This window comes from Anneissia japonica, unplaced genomic scaffold, assembly GCF_011630105.1.
Source record: "Anneissia japonica isolate Jap-2015-1 unplaced genomic scaffold, ASM1163010v1 scaffold737_len1565949_cov176, whole genome shotgun sequence".
NCBI lineage: Eukaryota > Metazoa > Echinodermata > Crinoidea > Comatulida > Comatulidae > Anneissia > Anneissia japonica.
Genome location: NW_022741618.1, coordinates 1,383,349 through 1,401,267, shown reverse-complemented (window position 1 = coordinate 1,401,267; position 17,919 = coordinate 1,383,349). Strand labels below are relative to the sequence as shown.

At 33.2% G+C, this 17,919-nt stretch overlaps 1 protein-coding gene across 2 annotated transcripts in view; it reads left to right on the top strand.

Annotated features, from left to right (window-relative positions):
• Positions 1-17,919, top strand: part of LOC117118871 — a 49,226-nt gene that overhangs the window by 1,979 nt on the left and 29,328 nt on the right. For both annotated transcript variants that reach the window (XM_033263617.1, XM_033263616.1), the window contains exons 2-3: positions 6,906-6,995; positions 9,472-16,278. In XM_033263617.1, coding sequence (XP_033119508.1) covers positions 6,906-6,995; positions 9,472-16,278 — 6,897 coding nt within the window. The remainder of the gene's footprint in view (positions 1-6,905; positions 6,996-9,471; positions 16,279-17,919) is intronic.

Here is a 17,919-nt window from a genome sequence, read left to right as displayed (position 1 = left end):
GTAGTTAGTAATCAATGGCGGATTCGGGGGTGGAGGTGGCGGGGCAGCTGGCCAGGCACCACCCCCCCCCCCCTAAATTTTTCAAAACAAAAACAAATGGGTATGCGCATGGACATGCATGGGCAGTTTTGAAGCAGCCTGTGATAACGATAAAACGAACGCTAAAACAAAATTTATTCGGCGATTTTCTTATGTAAAACATAACATTATACTACACTATTAAATTAATACAAGTACAACCATTCTTTCACCAGCAATAATCTATGTGATTGTTAAACATGACTAGAAAGTTTAATGTGCCAAAAAAATTGGATACGGCGTTATTGTGTCCTACAGCAAATCAAATTTTACATTTTAAAAACTAGGTTTTACTTGCAGTGCCATCTTGATGGGAGTAGTCTTGTATTCCAAATGGTTAATTTGTGTGTAGGCGGAAAGTGTCAGTAGGTAGGATATAAATTATACTGTAGCAACCCAAATTCATGAAACTATACAATAGATTATTTTAAGAAAAACAAAACTAGTTGTGCCTGTAAAACATGTCATAATTGATATAGTGACATTCAAAACAATTTTTAACTGCAAGTACTATTTTGAAGGGAGTGGTTCTTTTTTTCTAAATGGTTAATTTGGAAGTACTGTAGGTGGAAAATGCCTGAGGCAAAATATAAATTATACTATAGTGGCCCAAGTTGACATAACTATACCATATAGATGAAAAACCAAATTAATACAGTGTAATAAATTTGCTATGACTTTGCATTTGATGAATGTTGAAATTTCATGTACGTCGTCAAACCAAGGAAATTGGTGGTTCATAAAACAGATTTGTTTGTACAATAACTATTTCTAATAGGCATGCAGTACGTACGATTTGTGTACAGTCGTCTTGTCTTTCAATCTCGCCCAGTCGTTTGGTAGGCTAGGCCTAGGAATGACGCTAGCCAGCCAAGGCCTACAACATTGCCCAATTGAAGCCATGTGGGACGCGTAGAATGCTTATCTAAATCTAATTATTTGTATTCATTTTACAATATTATCATATTTAAAATGTTGTTTATTATCTAAAAACAACAAAATTCAACATATTGTAGGCTTAATCCTACCATCCGTTTAAACGCAATCACGATCACATCGTGACTGACAACAAACTGACAAGTACTGTAGTACATGTGGACAATCCCTGATAGATCATTCTGGGTATGCGCATGGACATGCATGGGCAGTTTTGAAGCAGCCTGTGATAACGATAAAACGAACGCTAAAACAAAATTTATTCGGCGATTTTCTTATGTAAAACATAACATTATACTACACTATTAAATTAATACAAGTACAACCATTCTTTCACCAGCAATATTCTATGTGATTGTTAAACATGACTAGAAAGTTTAATGTGCCAAAAAAATTGGATACGGCGTTATTGAGTCCTACAGCAAATCAAAAGAATTTGGTTACATTTTAAAAACTAGTTTTTACCTGCAGTGCCATCTTGATGGGAGTAGTCTTATATTCCAAATGGTTAATTTGTGTGTAGGCGGAAAGTGTCAGTAGGTAGGATATAAATTATACTGTAGCAACCCAAATTCATGCAACTATACAATAGATTATTTTAAGAAAAACAAAACTAGTTGTGCCTGTAAAACATGTCATAATTGATATAGTGACATTCAAAACAATTTTAGTACTATTTGAAGGGAGTGGTTCTTTTTTCCAAATGGTTAATTTGGAAGTACTGTAGGTGGAAAATGCCTGAGGCAAAATATAAATTATACTATAGTGGCCCAAGTTGACATAACTATACCATATAGATGAAATGTTGAGAACTCATATTAGGAATGAGTAGAATATGAAACACCAACTTATATAGTCATCTGCAACCCTTTTATTGTTTTATATGCATAATTTGGTTAATTATTGCTTTATACATCTGAAGTATCCTACTTCGCACCAGAATTACAGGTTTCTCTTCATGTGGCTGAGAATCACAACATGAAGTGGGATATGTTTGATTATTATTAATTCAATTTGCCATTCACAGAAAACATGAAAAGATGATATTAACACATGGTGTTAAGCATAGCATAGCGAAAGTTGTCAAAGGCCAATGTTGCAAGTAGAGCACACAGACTTACATTATTTTGTAAATATTTCAGTGAGGATCATAGCCACAGAAATGGAAGAACTTAGACAAAGAAATCCCTCACCTTTCAACCATGTATGAATGAAACCATGTTTCAATGCTTCAGTCTAGCCCTTTTGCATAAATTAAAAAGTTTAATTACATTAATTCTCAAGTGAATGTAGATAAAAAAACATTAACCTAAAAAAAATAAATGTACAGTTATTTTAAAGAAAAATATAAATCTAGTAGATGTTAAATAATTTAGAGCAATGTGGGCAGAATATATATTGACCTAGATTCACTGTAGATTCACACATAGCTGATTTTAAAAAAATATGTAAAGGATAATTATGCGAAGTTAATTTGTTATGTTAAAACAAAGTTTATTGATGATGTGGAGGTATTAAAAAAGATGGGAACCATTCATGTTGGGATGACCCAAATTGAAAGAGAGAAAGTGAGAGTTAGCTTGATTGGCCTTGTTTGCCTGTGCCTGCTGGGAACTGACTGATTAGTTGCCAAGTTTTGATAAAAATACCAGAAATTCCATCTTTGATGACATCTAGCCTTGTGTAAATCAAATTCAGCTTGCTTGGTCCAGGGGTGTTGCATTAAGAGCTCAAATAAGATGGTCCATTAATGAAAAATATCTGAAAAATACAGTATCATTAATATTCATTTTAGCATGGTATAAAAACATTCTTTCTCTATGATAAAAACATAGTTCCTCCTTTTTATTCCTTTGCTTTTTTTTTTTGCCCTCCACATCCATTTTTGATAACTCAAAACACCTGCAGATTATTCTAAACAATGAGTATCCTGTATGTCTAGGTAAAGTAGTGGTAGTGTTAGTGGGGGTGGGGATATATTCTGAGCACTGGAGTAGCCTCTGGGCACCTGTCAGTGAGTCTGGATATAGCTTGGTGGTTAATCCTTCCTGCTCCTAGGTTCAAATCTGGTAATATTGGGATTTTTTTTCTCTACATCATATCCATTCCTAAGCCTCGTAATTAGTTTATAAATGATCATCTATTATTTTAGAGCCCCTGAAATCAGCTGACCTTCTAAGATAAGGTGGAAAGGTCACCCACTGTAAATAAGATTTAAAAAAAACAAATCCAGGTCTTGCTAGCCTCTGCTGGAAAATGTCAGGTCCCTTAGACAACTTTTCCCCTTGAATGTATTAATTTGTAACTCACTGAAATAGTTTGTGTGTGGTGGTTAACTTTATGAAGGGCAATAAGAAGGGGGGTCATATGATTATCTTTATGAGGGGAGTTGTACTCTATGAAAAATATATGAATGTGAAACATAGTTTTTTATTTAATTTGGCCTATAAAACTGTGATTGTTTTGAGACCTTCTTTAGTGAGCATTGTTTTTGAAAGATCTTTGTAGGAGAGTGGGAAAAATTGAAATAAAATTGATTATAGCAAAATAATTCTACATCAAGGCAAAGGATGAAAAAAGGAGGGGAAGATTTAATAATAAAAAATGCAAGTGTGTTAGGTAAAAAGTGATTTTGTGGGGAGGGAAGGATGCCTTTAGGCCCTGATCACTTCAGATTCCATTGCATTGGCGTACAAAGCAATGAGAAGTGTTTACTGTACGCCAATGCAATGTATAAACAGTGACAACTGCAGTTCAGTAAGTAATAAGTGCTTACAATTATATAATTCTTTAAAAAATGTTGTTATAGGAGATATTGTAGCTGCATTGAAACAAATATAAAATGTTATCTTTATCCGAAAAACAATGTAAGAACTGACATGTAATTGGGCATTCATCAATGATGTTGATATTTAGGAATGTGTGTAATTAATTATTTTATACAATAGATTGTAGATTTTTTAGATACATTGTCACCAACTTTGGGCTGTAGTACAATATGTAGGTGCGTTACAAAAATTTTTTCACCTTAATTTTAAACAAAGTAGGCCTATAGAAAAAATGTTTCACCTTAATTTTATTAAGCAAAGTAGGCCTATAGAAACAAGAGGTCCTACTGTCGGGGTTGCTTTTAAACTAGAGTGCGTCCTTCAAAAAATGAGATATACACATAAAAGTTGTCTGTATCAAATGTGTGCTGCTGGTAAAGAAAGTCTTTTCGAATTCCAAACTCTTCAAATTTTAATAGGGTGCCTCCTATCTTGTGGTAGTACTTGGTTTTCTGTTGCATTCTGTGCATGCAAAAAATCAAGACAGTTGGACCTCTTGCCAATCTGTACGCTTTTAAGCCTCTGCTGATCTACAGACTTGAAGATTTCAATTGCAAATAGGCCAGTTATTTTTCAGCACCTCCTCTAAATAATAAGTGAACAAATTGTCTGCATGTGTAAAAATAATTGAAAGTCAATAATGTACTGCCACTGTAATAATATAAACCCTCAAAAATAATGATTTGCTCATGCAACAACCACAAGTTGCCCATTTTCAATAAGTCACAGATTCACAACAATAAGTTTTCAATGATTTACTGTCCAGATGTTTTAAGATGAAAACAAAAATTTAAGGGTATATTGCAAAGATTATAGGGTTATAACCTTTGATGTCCCGAGATGTGCGTCCTTTTGTTGAATTACCTTGGATATACACATAAAAGTTGTCTGTATCAAATGTGTGCTGCTGGTAAAGAACGCCTTTTCGAATTCCAAACTCTTCAAATTTTTATAGGGTGCCCCCTATCTTGTGGTAGTACTTGGTTTTCTGTTGCATTCTGTGCATGCAAAAAATCAAGACAGTTGGACCTCTTGCCAATCTGTACGCTTTTAAGCCTCTGCTGATCCACAGACTTGAAGAATTCAATTGCAAATAGGCCAGTTATTTTTCAGCACCTCCTCTAAATAATAAGTGAACAAATTGTCTGCATGTGTAAAAATAATTGAAAGTCAATAATGTACTGCCACTGTAATAATATAAACCCTCAAAAATAATGATTTGCTCATGCAACAACCACAAGTTGCCCATTTTCAATAAGTCACAGATTCACAACAATAAGTTTTCAATGATTTACTGTCCAGATGTTTTAAGATGAAAACAAAAATTTAAGGGTATATTGCAAAGATTATAGGAATTTTTTTAACGTTGGTTAATTGCCAATATCTTCTTTTTTTTTTCTTTTTTTTTCAGTTGAAAGCTAGTATAATAAATTATTAAAATATACAAAATAAGATTATATACCGTATATACTCGCGTATAGGGCGACCCGCGTATAAGACGAACCTTGAGTTTTAGAAGAATTTTGGATGATTTTTGTATGTCGAGTGTGTAAGACGATCCCCCGTTTTACCGTCAGAATTCATACTTTTGCTGATTTTTATGGTTTGATACTGCATTTGGTGGGCTAAAAATGGAGGGCAAATGCAGGGCTAATCTTAGAAATAATACCATAATGCCATTATTTATTTTCCCGTATTTAAAATTGCGTTCATTCATAGGCCTACTAACATTTTAGTAGCCTCATTGCAGTAGTAAATTCGCGTGAATACAGACGATAAGCACAAAAGACGAACATATTTTAATAATCACTCGCGTATAGGACGACTCCTCCCCCCCCCCCCACCATTTTTCAATCGTAATTTGCTATTTCAAGCCATGTCTTATATGCAAGTATATGCGGTAATTAGATTTAAGTGATACTTTTTTAACGAAAGTTTTTGCAAAGCACATTGCTATTAAGAGAATTATAATTCAATGTTAAAGTTTTTAATAGCTTATTTGAGCAGATATGCAACTGGTTCCAAATATGTTTTATATATTATAATGTTATATCTTGTGGAGTTACTTTTCTAATAAGTATTTTAAAAATAAATATAATAAATATTTAAAAAATAGATATAATTTGTGTGCTTTAGTGCTCAACAGACAGAGGTGTATATACATCACTTTACTGTTTCTCTTTTGAAACAGAGGCTCATTTATGTAGAATATGTACTACAGTAAAGATAGAACATGGTGATAATTCAACATATATTAATAAAGTTATAGAATATAGAAAACAAAATCTATTTTGTGTTTGATAAAGTTTGAGAATATTGCATTTACTGCATGTTTCTTCCAAAATAAAAATAAATGTACATCAAAAAAACAAACACCGAAACAGCATTGTAGATAATCAATATGTACTAAACAGTCGTATGTTGGTTTGCTGTTATAATAATGTGTTAGTTGTATTTTGTGTTTTTTATGTCTGTTTTAGTGTGAGATTAAAGGTTATTAAATTCGATGTAAAAATTTCTTAGAATTAAGTATTCCAACTTAAATCAGTTTTTAAACATTGCCAATGTAGTTACTGGTATTACCATTAAGTTTGCTTTTATACAGTCCTCTCTGGCTGCGTTCAGTCCTTTATGCTGCAGTGCTTATTTCGTAATTTATGGTACTGTAGCCTGTTGAAAATATACTAACAATTATGAAAATTAAAGTTACATAATATATTCATTTGAACAAAATCACATAATTAAAGACCATGCTACAATGTGTATTAATACTAATACTATACTATGCTGTTTATTTGTTTATAAAATTTCGATTGATTTATGTGCTGCTATGTTATTATTTATTATGAATTATGTGATTGATAAATGTTAATACTTTTAAAGGAACCAACTACCACAGGTACATCTTTGTATTATTAACATTTAGAATTATTGTAATGCATAATTTTGTTTTTGTAAACTTACATTTAATTTTAGTTTGATAGTAGTACTCATTAATTTGTTATAATAGTTTATTTTATGAAAATTAATGTTTATTAGTAAATAGCTTTATTTTTTTTAAAGGGAACATGGATGTAACACCTCAAACAATGGTATCTTTGGATCTTAAAGCTAGTCACAATGAGAAACTTGAATTGGAAGAGGATGATAAAGGTCAGTGTAGGGCTGTCTACTGTGTTTGATGTTGTAACTCATTCAAATATGTTAAGTTTTTTAATTTGTCTGATCAACGAAAATTATGACTAATTATTAATGAAGGTGATGCTAATAATATTAATATTATTAGCATCCTCTTTATTAATAATAATATTAATAGCTGATGCTAATAATATTTAGTAATAATATTACTAATATTATTAGCATAATTTTTATTAATGTCACCTTCATTTCCATTATTATCATCATCATCTTCAACATAATAATCTCAGTATCATCATAAGTATGACTATCATTGAAGCATCAATCACCATCATTGTTTTGAACCTGAGGCTCATCATCATACTCTTTCATAGTCCTCATTATCAATCAATACAGTATTTTTGGTAGAGCATTAGTACAAAATCATGATTTTTATTAGTATTGTTTTCATATCCATATTATCATTATCATCCCAGTTGTGTCTTGATCATTTCAATATATTAGCATAATCAGCATGATTTTGAATACCCCATCAATTTTATCTTTATCATCATCTTTCGCAAGCCTATCCTCCTGTTAATATTCTGAAAATATTCAGTGTAAATATCCCATCATTTTATCACCACAGTTATTGAACCACCAACATATAAGTCAGATAAAATTTGTAAGTACCCCCTTGGTTGAATGAAACAATATTTTGTTCTTATTATATACAGATTGCAAGTACCATTTTTCAACCTCGATACTATTTTTAGATTTACAACTAATGATCACAGTTTTTTTTTGTTTTTTTCTTTACCATGAAACAATTTTTTACTTGTAATTGTGAAATCCCAAGGCGCATGGAAATGAGTACAAGGCTGACTTGATTTGTGTGTAATGGTATAAAGAAGACTGTTTTTATTCACCCTACCAAATAATACATTCCCCAATGATATTGAATCATGAACTCGTTGAGTGTCATGCTGGGAACTGGAGTGTGGCAATGGCCTTGGAATGGAAGATGCTGTGGTGATGGCACATTATTATGATGGTGAAGTTAAAATGCTTTCTTGCTTCCACTGTGGAGGTCATATCACTCAAAGGTTTTCCACATCTCTAAATTTAAAGTTTCTGGATGTTCATAAAAAGATATGAAATTGTTTTCAAGTGGATAAACAAAATCAACTTAATTACAATATCAAATGGTAATTTTTTTTATTAATATATGTAAAGTATATTAAATCTTTTAAATTGCAGCATTTTATTTTAGAGTAGACCATATGACAATGACAATGACAATGACAATGACCATATAAAGTTAATTGCTAGTTTCACATCCCAACCTCATCACATTTTGGAGCCTCATGAAAAAAATGTACTATTTTGTTATTTGAAAAAAAAAACAATAATTTTTCCGTGGAAAATAAAAATATTTATTATCAGAAAGATTGATTGTGATTTTTGTTTGGAACTGCTTGACTGTGGAAAAGTGGTACATGGAATCTACATTGAAAATTAACTTGTTTGAAGTATGATGCTCCCCTTTTTTTCTTTTCTTCTCTGTTTTTTGTTTTTATTTGGTGGGGAGGGGAGAAACTGGCCCCCTGGATCCATTAACCCCCCCCCCAATAGTGGAGATCAAAAGTAATTTGTAGCTTGCCTCAATTGCTTACTAAACGTTATTAAAAACAGGAAAATATTTTAGGATTCAAATATTTCATGTTTCGCAAACCTAATTACCCATATAGCTGTAAAAAGCTCGTCTCACAGTATGGTGTCAAGCTAAACAGAAACCCAACACCACCAAACTCTTTCTTGTGACAAAAACTGATAGCTATAAGACAAGCTTAGTGAAGCAAAATAACTGTGTTTTGTCATCATTAGCAGCTCATTATAAGGTCTTAATGAGGCTTTCTTCTTACCTTTAATAGAGAGCACCTTAATAGAATAATTATACAGTAGAGCATGACATGGTTGTTTGTTTACCTAAATTAATTAATGAGCCATCCTATGAATTTTGATACTTCATTACATTTTCCCATCAATTTTGAATGTTTTACTACTAATAACAGACTATTTGATTTGTTATCTATAAAAGTAATAGATGAATTGGGCTAACTTCAAATACACATGGCAAAATTTTATTCAATTCATGGGTATTAAAAATGTTGTATACTTGTGCTATTTGAGACAAGTTTTAAAATGGTGATTTCTTGGCAAATTATTGTATTACTAAATTAACCGATTGCCCTTTATTTGTGAAACTAAATTTGTTTACATTGGACAAAAATGTGCCTACACTATTTGTTTATGGCATGGGAGAGGAAGCATAAAGATTTGATTGGTTATTTTCAGCTATGAAAGTTTTTGTATGAAATCAATCATGTTATATATATATATATATATATATATGGCACACACTGGATTATGAAAAAAATAGGTAGATATATTATATTTGTTTAGATATTGAATATTATACTTTCATTGTTTACTTTTATCTTAATTACAGACATGGATGTTGTGTTGACTGCAGATATAGGGATTGATGACCAAGTGTATGCGTCAGAAGAAGAAGCCCCAACCAAAGTATATATGGATACCCAAACAATTATTACTACGGAAGAAATTAGAGCCGATTGCAAAGTAATTGAACAAGTAGAAAGAACAATAATCTTGTCTCCTTGCGAAAAAGAATCTGAGGATGAAATTTCTGCAAAAGAATTATCAACGACTGCTCTTTTGGAAGAAATAACACAAACAATTAATACATTTTCAGAAATACATGCACAGGAAGAACAAAATTATCTAGAAATAGACAACCCACATCCAACGATAGAAGAGGAAGTCAGTGTTGAAATCATCAAACAAACAAGTTTTGATATTCCAACATTTAAAAAAATGGAAGTTCCTGAAAATGCTTGTGATACAAAGGAAAGGAATGTAGAGTCTACAGGGAAGACAGTTCATTTTGAACTTGATATAGGCAAAGATAATATAAGTTTTAAGAATGATGCAATTTCAAATACTGATGAAGTTGAAATAGACATGAACTTGACACATGATTTGTCAATAGGAAACCAAAATGATGAAGAATGTCTAGTAATTGAGAATGCAGAGGAAGAGGTAAACTATCATGAATCTTCATCTTCTAGTTCAAGTTCGGAAGATGGTCGTGAGGAACAATTTAAAAATAAAAAAATGAAAAAGCGAAAAAGACGGAGCTTCCTCTCAGGAATCAATTTTCACTTGCCTAAGTTTGGTAGCAAAAAAAAGAAGGACATTACAGTTGGTAAATCAGATTTGAATACCATAGGATTGGAATCCAGTGAATATGCAAGTAATGAATTTATCAATGATGAAACTATCTCAGGAACAATTGATTCAGAGCCATTAAAGACACATGAAAACAAAAACTTAGATTTGTCAACTGCTTTATCGGCTGAAGTGAAAGGTCAAATTGAATTTAATAATGCTGCTGTAACTGATGATATATGTGATGGTAATAGTCCATCTGCTGACAGTTGTCTGGATGTTTCATATAGCAAGACTGTTGAAACCAATCCAAATGATGATTCTCTTACCAACAACGTCAGCTTGGGGGAAGCTGACGTTATGGTTATGAATGATATAATCACAGAAGGCAACATACAGCTTAATGATAAATGTGTTTCTTCACAATGTAATAAAGTAGAATCTCCAGGTCAAATACAGATTCAAGAAACTGAAGTGGAACTCCAAGTTGGTTCTGAAATGTTAAAAGAACAAAACAGAGATCTTGAAGCCTCATTTGAAATATCACCCAATGAAGAAGACAAGGGGATTGAAGAAATAGAAAGAACAAAGAAAAAGAAAATGGGTATTTTAGCAAGTCTTGGTATCCACATGTCGGGTTTTAGTGGCAAAAAGAAAGGGCAGAATATAGAGGACTCGGAAGTGAAAATGGGTGACACCAGAATTGATTCAGGGTTAGATGGAAATCCATCCATGTTTGATGCTAGTTTTCAAGTGGATTTGGATTTAGATAACAAGTGTACAGATACAAACCAGTCTGATTCAGAGAAATTATTAGCTAGTGGAGTTAAATCACTGCCAACAGAAATTATGGATATTGACACTCCAGATTCAACAAACTTATCTGTCGAAATTGGCCAAGCAAAGTCTTGTGAAGGAGAAATTGATCTTTCAGGAGACACAGATGACCAAGTCAACGTTGTTGCAGATGTCAATCTCGATGAGGAAGATGGCGGGATTTATCCAAGAAGCAAAAACCAAAAAAAAGGTCGTTTTGGAGGATTTCATTTGCACATGCCAAAATTCAACAAAAAGAAGAGTCATTCAAATTTGGGACATAAAGAGCAAGAGGCTGAATTGAAAAATGACATAAAAGTTGAGTTCACATCAAATGAAGAACTGGAACTTAAAGGTAACAAAAATTCTGAAGACAATAACACTGAGGCTTGTGATGATAATGGATCAAACATACAAGGTGAAGTTCATTTGGGAACTGTTGGTATTGATGTAGGAATAACAAGTAATCAGGAACACCTTGATAACAGTCTGAGAAAATGTAATAATGAGGACAACATCAGTGTTAATGAAAAAGATGTATTGACAGTCACCTGTGAAAATAGCTATGAGTTCCAAGAGGGAAAAGATTCTCAGATATCAGGAATAGAATATGCTACCAGTAATCCAAGTGTTAGTCTTGATACAGGTATTACCACAAAATCAAATGATGTTGACCCTACAATTGCTTTTAAGGCAGAGCATGATAATATAATTATGGAAGGAAACCTTGATGGAAATGATATAAACTTGGATGACCTGAAAAATGCAGCGTGCCCTGATATTGGTGGAAGAGGAAGAATAGCTACAACTTCATCCAGTAGTTCAGAGGATGAAGTACTATCTAATGGAAAGAAGAAGAGGAAGAAGGGCAAAAAGTCAAAAAAGAAGACAAAGAAAGACAGCAAAGGCATTTTTGGAATCAGTTTCCACATGCCAACGTCCAGTGAAAAAAAGGAAAAACACTTGGAGTCAGGGTCACCAGTATTGAGTTCTGATGCCAATATAAATGGTAAATTAGTCAAAGACAATGATTTTGCTACAGAAGTATCTATTAAAGAGGAACTCACAATAGGTACTGACATGAAATTGGAAGGAATTGAAACACAAGTAAATCTGATGAAAAAGGGCCAAAAACAACCTGATGAGGTTGTGTTTGAAGGTTCAATGGAGTTGAATGACAATAAAGTAGGAAATATTCAATTTGTTAATTTTGATGTTGACCAGAATAATGAGAAAACTAATGTATCTGCAGATTTAGAGAGCCCTTCTGCCAAAACCAACATAAATGAAGAATTTGATCATGCTGTTGATTCCAATGTAGATTTAAATGTTACAGAAGGTAGCTTTGGTGACAGATGTATTGAAGTTCATATGAATACAACACGCAATAATGATATTTGTAATGACAATGGTACAAGCTGCCCAACATCCTTTTCAAAAGATTTTGATGTTGAAAATCCAATTGATATTGGTGCTGCAATACCGTCTGCAGGCATCGTCATAGATGAACTAAATGAAAATGATCAAACCATTGACATAACTGAGCATCCAAGAGAAGAACTTGATGTCACCAATGTTTTATCAGGCAATTTAATAGTAGAAGCTGGCCTGACATTGTCAAGTGATGTATCAGTTGATACAAAGAAAGATTCTAAGTCAGTCAGTTCTAGAGATGAGGATGAAAAATCACCCAAACCTATAAAGAAACGAAAAAAAATATTTGGAAATGTTGGTATACAATTTCCAAAATTTGGAAGTAAAAAAAATAAGTTTAGGGAACTAGCTCGAACTGAGAATCCTGAAGTTAAGGCTGGAATCCATGAAAGTAAAGCTGGTGGTAATAAACCTTCCTCGGATTTAGCAACTGATGATACAGATATGGAAGTAAAATTTCCAGGGAAAAGTTCACCTTCTTTAGGTGTAGACTTTGTGTATCCTGAAGAAAAAGGTGAAGGTAGCACAGAGTTTTATATAGATACAGATAGTCAACCGAAACCACTTAGTTGTATTCCAGAGGAAATTGATTTAAAAGTTGAAAATGATTTAAGTAGCAGTTCAAATGATGATAGCAGTGAGCATGAGGATGAACAAATGAAGAAGGGAAAAAAGAAAGGATTTTTTGGAGGAATTCATTTACCATCATTTTCATGGAAGAGAAATAAAGGTAGTGTATATTCTGAATCCCTACCAATTTCTCCACCAAGTGAGAATGTCAGTGTTGAAATTAGCACTGAAGGGGGACACATTTATGACAACAACTTGTCTAGTATTGAGAGTGCACTAGAGGAAACTGCAGGCACCTATGTTCCTACAGACAAAACTGAAGCGAAGGCACATATTGATGCTGACACATTACGTCTTGGGGATGAGCTATTTGTTAAGAAGGAATTGGATACTCCAGATTTTGAAGAAAAAGATTCAACAATTCAAAATACAGAGGATTTAAATGTAATGTCTGATTTTAAATCTGGGTTGACTCTAAGTTGTCAAAATGAAGTTGCCAACTCTCCTGATCAGGATGAGGATAGTGGTGAACAAGCTGGGTTGACTCTAAGTTGTCAAAATGAAGTTGCCAACTCTCCTGATCAGGATGAGGATAGTGGTGAACAAGCTGGAAAAGTTCAGGTCAGAAAAAAGAAAGGTCTCAAGAGTGGCATTAACCTTTCCTTTCCAAGATTTGGGGAAAGGAAGAAAAAAGGAAGTTTGGATATTGATTCAGCAATTAGAAGTTCACCCGATATTGATATTGTTACTGATGATGAGACGGTGCATGGACAAATGAACATCAATGTTGGTAGCAGATTTGATACCAGTATCTCACAGGAAATGAAGATTGATTCCATTGTAGCATCTGCAGAAGTACCAGAAATTGATTCACATCTTCAAACAAAGGAATTAGATATATGTAATGCAGAGAGTAATGCCAATATCCCTAGTGATATATCAGAAATAATGACAATTCAGGACACAGCTGGTGATATGAATATTGGAATTGAAGGACAGTTTGGAGAAGTTAAACAAGAAATGGAGATTGAACCAGCTACAGAAAATAAAATGAATGATGTAATGGAATTGAATGTAGAAGCACAGTTTCCATCACATGTAATTGATGATACTGACAAACATGAAAACAAGGAATTTATAATAGATACAAGAGGAATTGCAGTTGCACTAGATAATAATCTAAAATTAGCTCTGAAGGCAGAGAATTTACCAACAGCAGAAATAGAAGGCATAAGTGTATCACATTCTGCTTCTGACAATATTTTGATAGACAATGTGCCTTGTGGCATTATCAAAGTTAGTTCCTCGGAATTTGATAAAAGTTCTTCAGCTGAAATTGGGCTTGAACAGCCATGCATTCAAGAAAATATTGATTTAGTTGTAAAAGAAAATGAAGCTACTTCCAATAGCGATTTAAATCTTGGACTTTACAATATTATTGATGTTGAAAAAAAAACAAGTATGGAACTAAACAATGTAGATCTTAGCATTGATGTAAAAAATACAGTCTCATTCGACAATGATCATGACTTGAAAATAGGAATTCCTCATAGCTGTAGTACTGAAGGTATGGTATCAGGCCATGTGAATGATTGTTCAGATATCAGCATTAGTAATGAGAATGACAACCTGAATTTAAAAGCAGGTATGGGTGATGTAGATGATGGTGATCAGTTTCAGTATCCTCCAAGAATTAAACAACCAACTGGTTTTGGAAGCATGTCCCAAAAAGAATGTGTTCAGCAATCTGATAAATCAGCAACACTTCCTCAAACAAGGCAAGAACTATCACAAAGTGGAGTAAGTATTGAGGGTAGTGTAAAGAAGCGTTTACATAAGGGAAGCTCAGAGCCAGAATTATCAAGCAGGAAATTAAAAAAACGGAAGAAACGCTTCACTTTGCTATCCTTTAATTTTCATATGCCTAATTTTTGGAGTCGCAGGAATAAAGACATGAAAGAGGACGATATTGATGTAGGAAGTGAACATCTTAGACGACCAAAATCAATGGAAATTATTTCTTCATCAACAGGTGATGATTATGGTGCTGAATTTGAACCAAAAGCGACACTTGCTAGTAGTATGTCTAATGATAAGTCAGTGCTGCCATCTAGTTCATCAATTCATATCAAATCCTCTGGAAGTTTGCCAGATATATCTGGTGAAGGGTCTCTGCAAGTTAACAACACAGAATGTGAAGGGGTAAATTCAGCTGCTGATAATGATCTACATGAATCTATTGGCTCAATTGAGAATACAGGAGTTGTTAAACCAAAATCAAAAAAGAAAATGAAAATACCATCCTTTAGTTTCCAATTTGAAAAACGCAGTACCAAAAAAGGTAACATAGAAAAACAAGAAAGGAATCTAAACTTGGATCACGATGAGGAATTGCAAGGTGTAGTAGATGATAAGCAGAATCCTGTCATTCCAGTTAGAAAATTAGATGTTCATGCAGAAATTGATATCTCAGATGTAACACTTAATGGGTCATCTGCTCTAGAATTAACATCATTAAAGATATTGCCTTCAATAGATGATAATCATGTTGATGCTATTAAAGTAAACCCTGAAGTAGAGGTATCTGAAAGAAACTGTTTGAATTCATTAAACACTAACACTCCAGTACATGGAAATGTACATGGTGAGGTCAATGCTTGTATTGTAGCCCCTCACAAGTCTTTGAAAGTGAAAATATCAGGAATTGATGACAATACTGATGTAAACTTGGATTTGCCAAGTCCAGCTTCAGATTCTGGACTTTCCTCTGGAGTTGGGGATGATGTGAATATTCCAGGCTTTAAAATATCTCCAGAACTGGCAGTTACTTCAGAAATTGGTTCCCTTCCTCAAATTGATGCTTCAGCAGATGTTTCTACTATGGGAACTAGCAATCAAGCTGATGAAGATTCAAAACGTTTAGGATCCATTCCCTGTTTGTCTGACAAGCATAGAAAGAAAGGATTGCTATCACCCCTTAGGTTGCCGAAAATCAGTTTCTCCGGAAAAAGGAAAAGTAGAACATTACCAGCAGTTGTAACACCCTCAGGCACTGTACAGATACATAATAGCTCCCAATCATCTGATGATTCTATTCCAAGATTGGGTAAAGGAAAAAAGAGAAAGAATCTTCAAGGCTCAAAAAAGGGGCAAACAGACCAAGATGAAAGTACATCATTTCTTGAAAGCACTGCAAATCCAAATGGACAACTTGAAATATCTGGAAAGGTCTCCTTTGATTCTGGTGAGTAAGTGAGAAAGTAAAAGCTCATGTTTTAATAAATTTTGTTTTTCAAAAACGTGTTATGTTGTAACTTGTTTCAATAATTTTTTTTTATTTTCCTTATTTATAATAATATAAAGTGCACATATCCATTGCAATAGCTTTGGCATAAATAACTGTAATAATCAATCATGATATCATCATTTTACCTTCAACATTGTTACCGCTATGCAGCAAATACTTTTCACTCCACCTGCTAAGACAATGAACATCACTACCAGATAGTGGCCATGTTACACTGTTGCTACCCAACAGTGAACTCCAGTAGGCCTATGCACTGCACATTATCCATTTCACTTTCTTTTGATGTGGTGACAGTTGCAGATTTTCTTGAATTACTATTGAACTTGTGGACATAGGGAACTAACTCATTTGTCCCTCCAAAGTCTTAATTGTCAGTCCCGACATAGCCTATAGGCAAATTCGATCATTCTTAAAATGAGAAGATACAAAAGTAAAATTCTCATTATTAAATATATATTTATGGTTTTACAAAAAAAATGTTTTGAACCCCAAACTGCAACATTAATATAACATTATTATTAGTTAAAATTAGTAAAATGATTAGCTGGGGAGGTACCTATAATATATAGAAGATTAATATGTAATGCTACGTGACTTTCAACTATTTAATATCCTATTTATTAAAAAACAATTTAACTAAATACAAACAGGTGAGCTTGAGGCATTGATGAACCCTTAGAGTCATTATAGAATAACTGTTGTAGAACATAAAAGAGTCCAAGATGTTAATTTGATGAGAAGCTTAAAAGTAGGAAGCTAATTGAACCTAATAATTGAACCTTAATTCCATCTAGAGAGGATAAATGTTTATGGAATTTCCAAATAATGATCACAAGACATGTGGTTAGTATAAATTTAAGAGCGAGTGAAACTAAATCTTGTAGGTTATGAAGATGAGGTAGGAGCAATGGAGGGATGATGGTACCAAGTAGGTATAAGTATGGAGAGCTCCATGGTATAGTAATCTAAAATTAAATGATGAATACCAACAGTAGATTTATCAAGAAAGTACTCTGCCAAAAATGTAGGGGCAAAGTAGATGGGAACTCAGAGCAATTTTGTATTTAAAATACTTTTAGCACAGCTATAGTACCGGTAACCTAATATTAAATTTCTTGTTGTGGCTAAGCCTCTTGCTGTGTCTTGATATAAACAGGTTTGTTTAATCTTTATTCACACAAGCCTCAAAATATACTGAACCCTAGCATGATAATCGTAAAACCTCGAATAGAAGCCCAAAGGACGCAATCTTGAGAAGAAGCCCATCAAATTGAAGCCCCTCTTAATTTGGCAAAAGTAGCCTCGAAAAGAAGCCCATCACTGTATATGTATTTCAAAGAAACAAAATAAATTTAAAACACGCCAGGCTTGCTAACAAAAAGTAGCCTCGAAAAGATGCCCATCCAAAGTTTGCAAAAAAAAGTCCATGGCTTCTTTTCGATGTTTTACAGTATTTAATCAGTGATAAGAAATTTGAATGTGTGTGAAAATGATGTTTTCTCGATTGAATTATAAAATGAATTACAACTATGTTATAGGTGTTTATTAAAATAATGAATTTTTATCATTATACTTTTT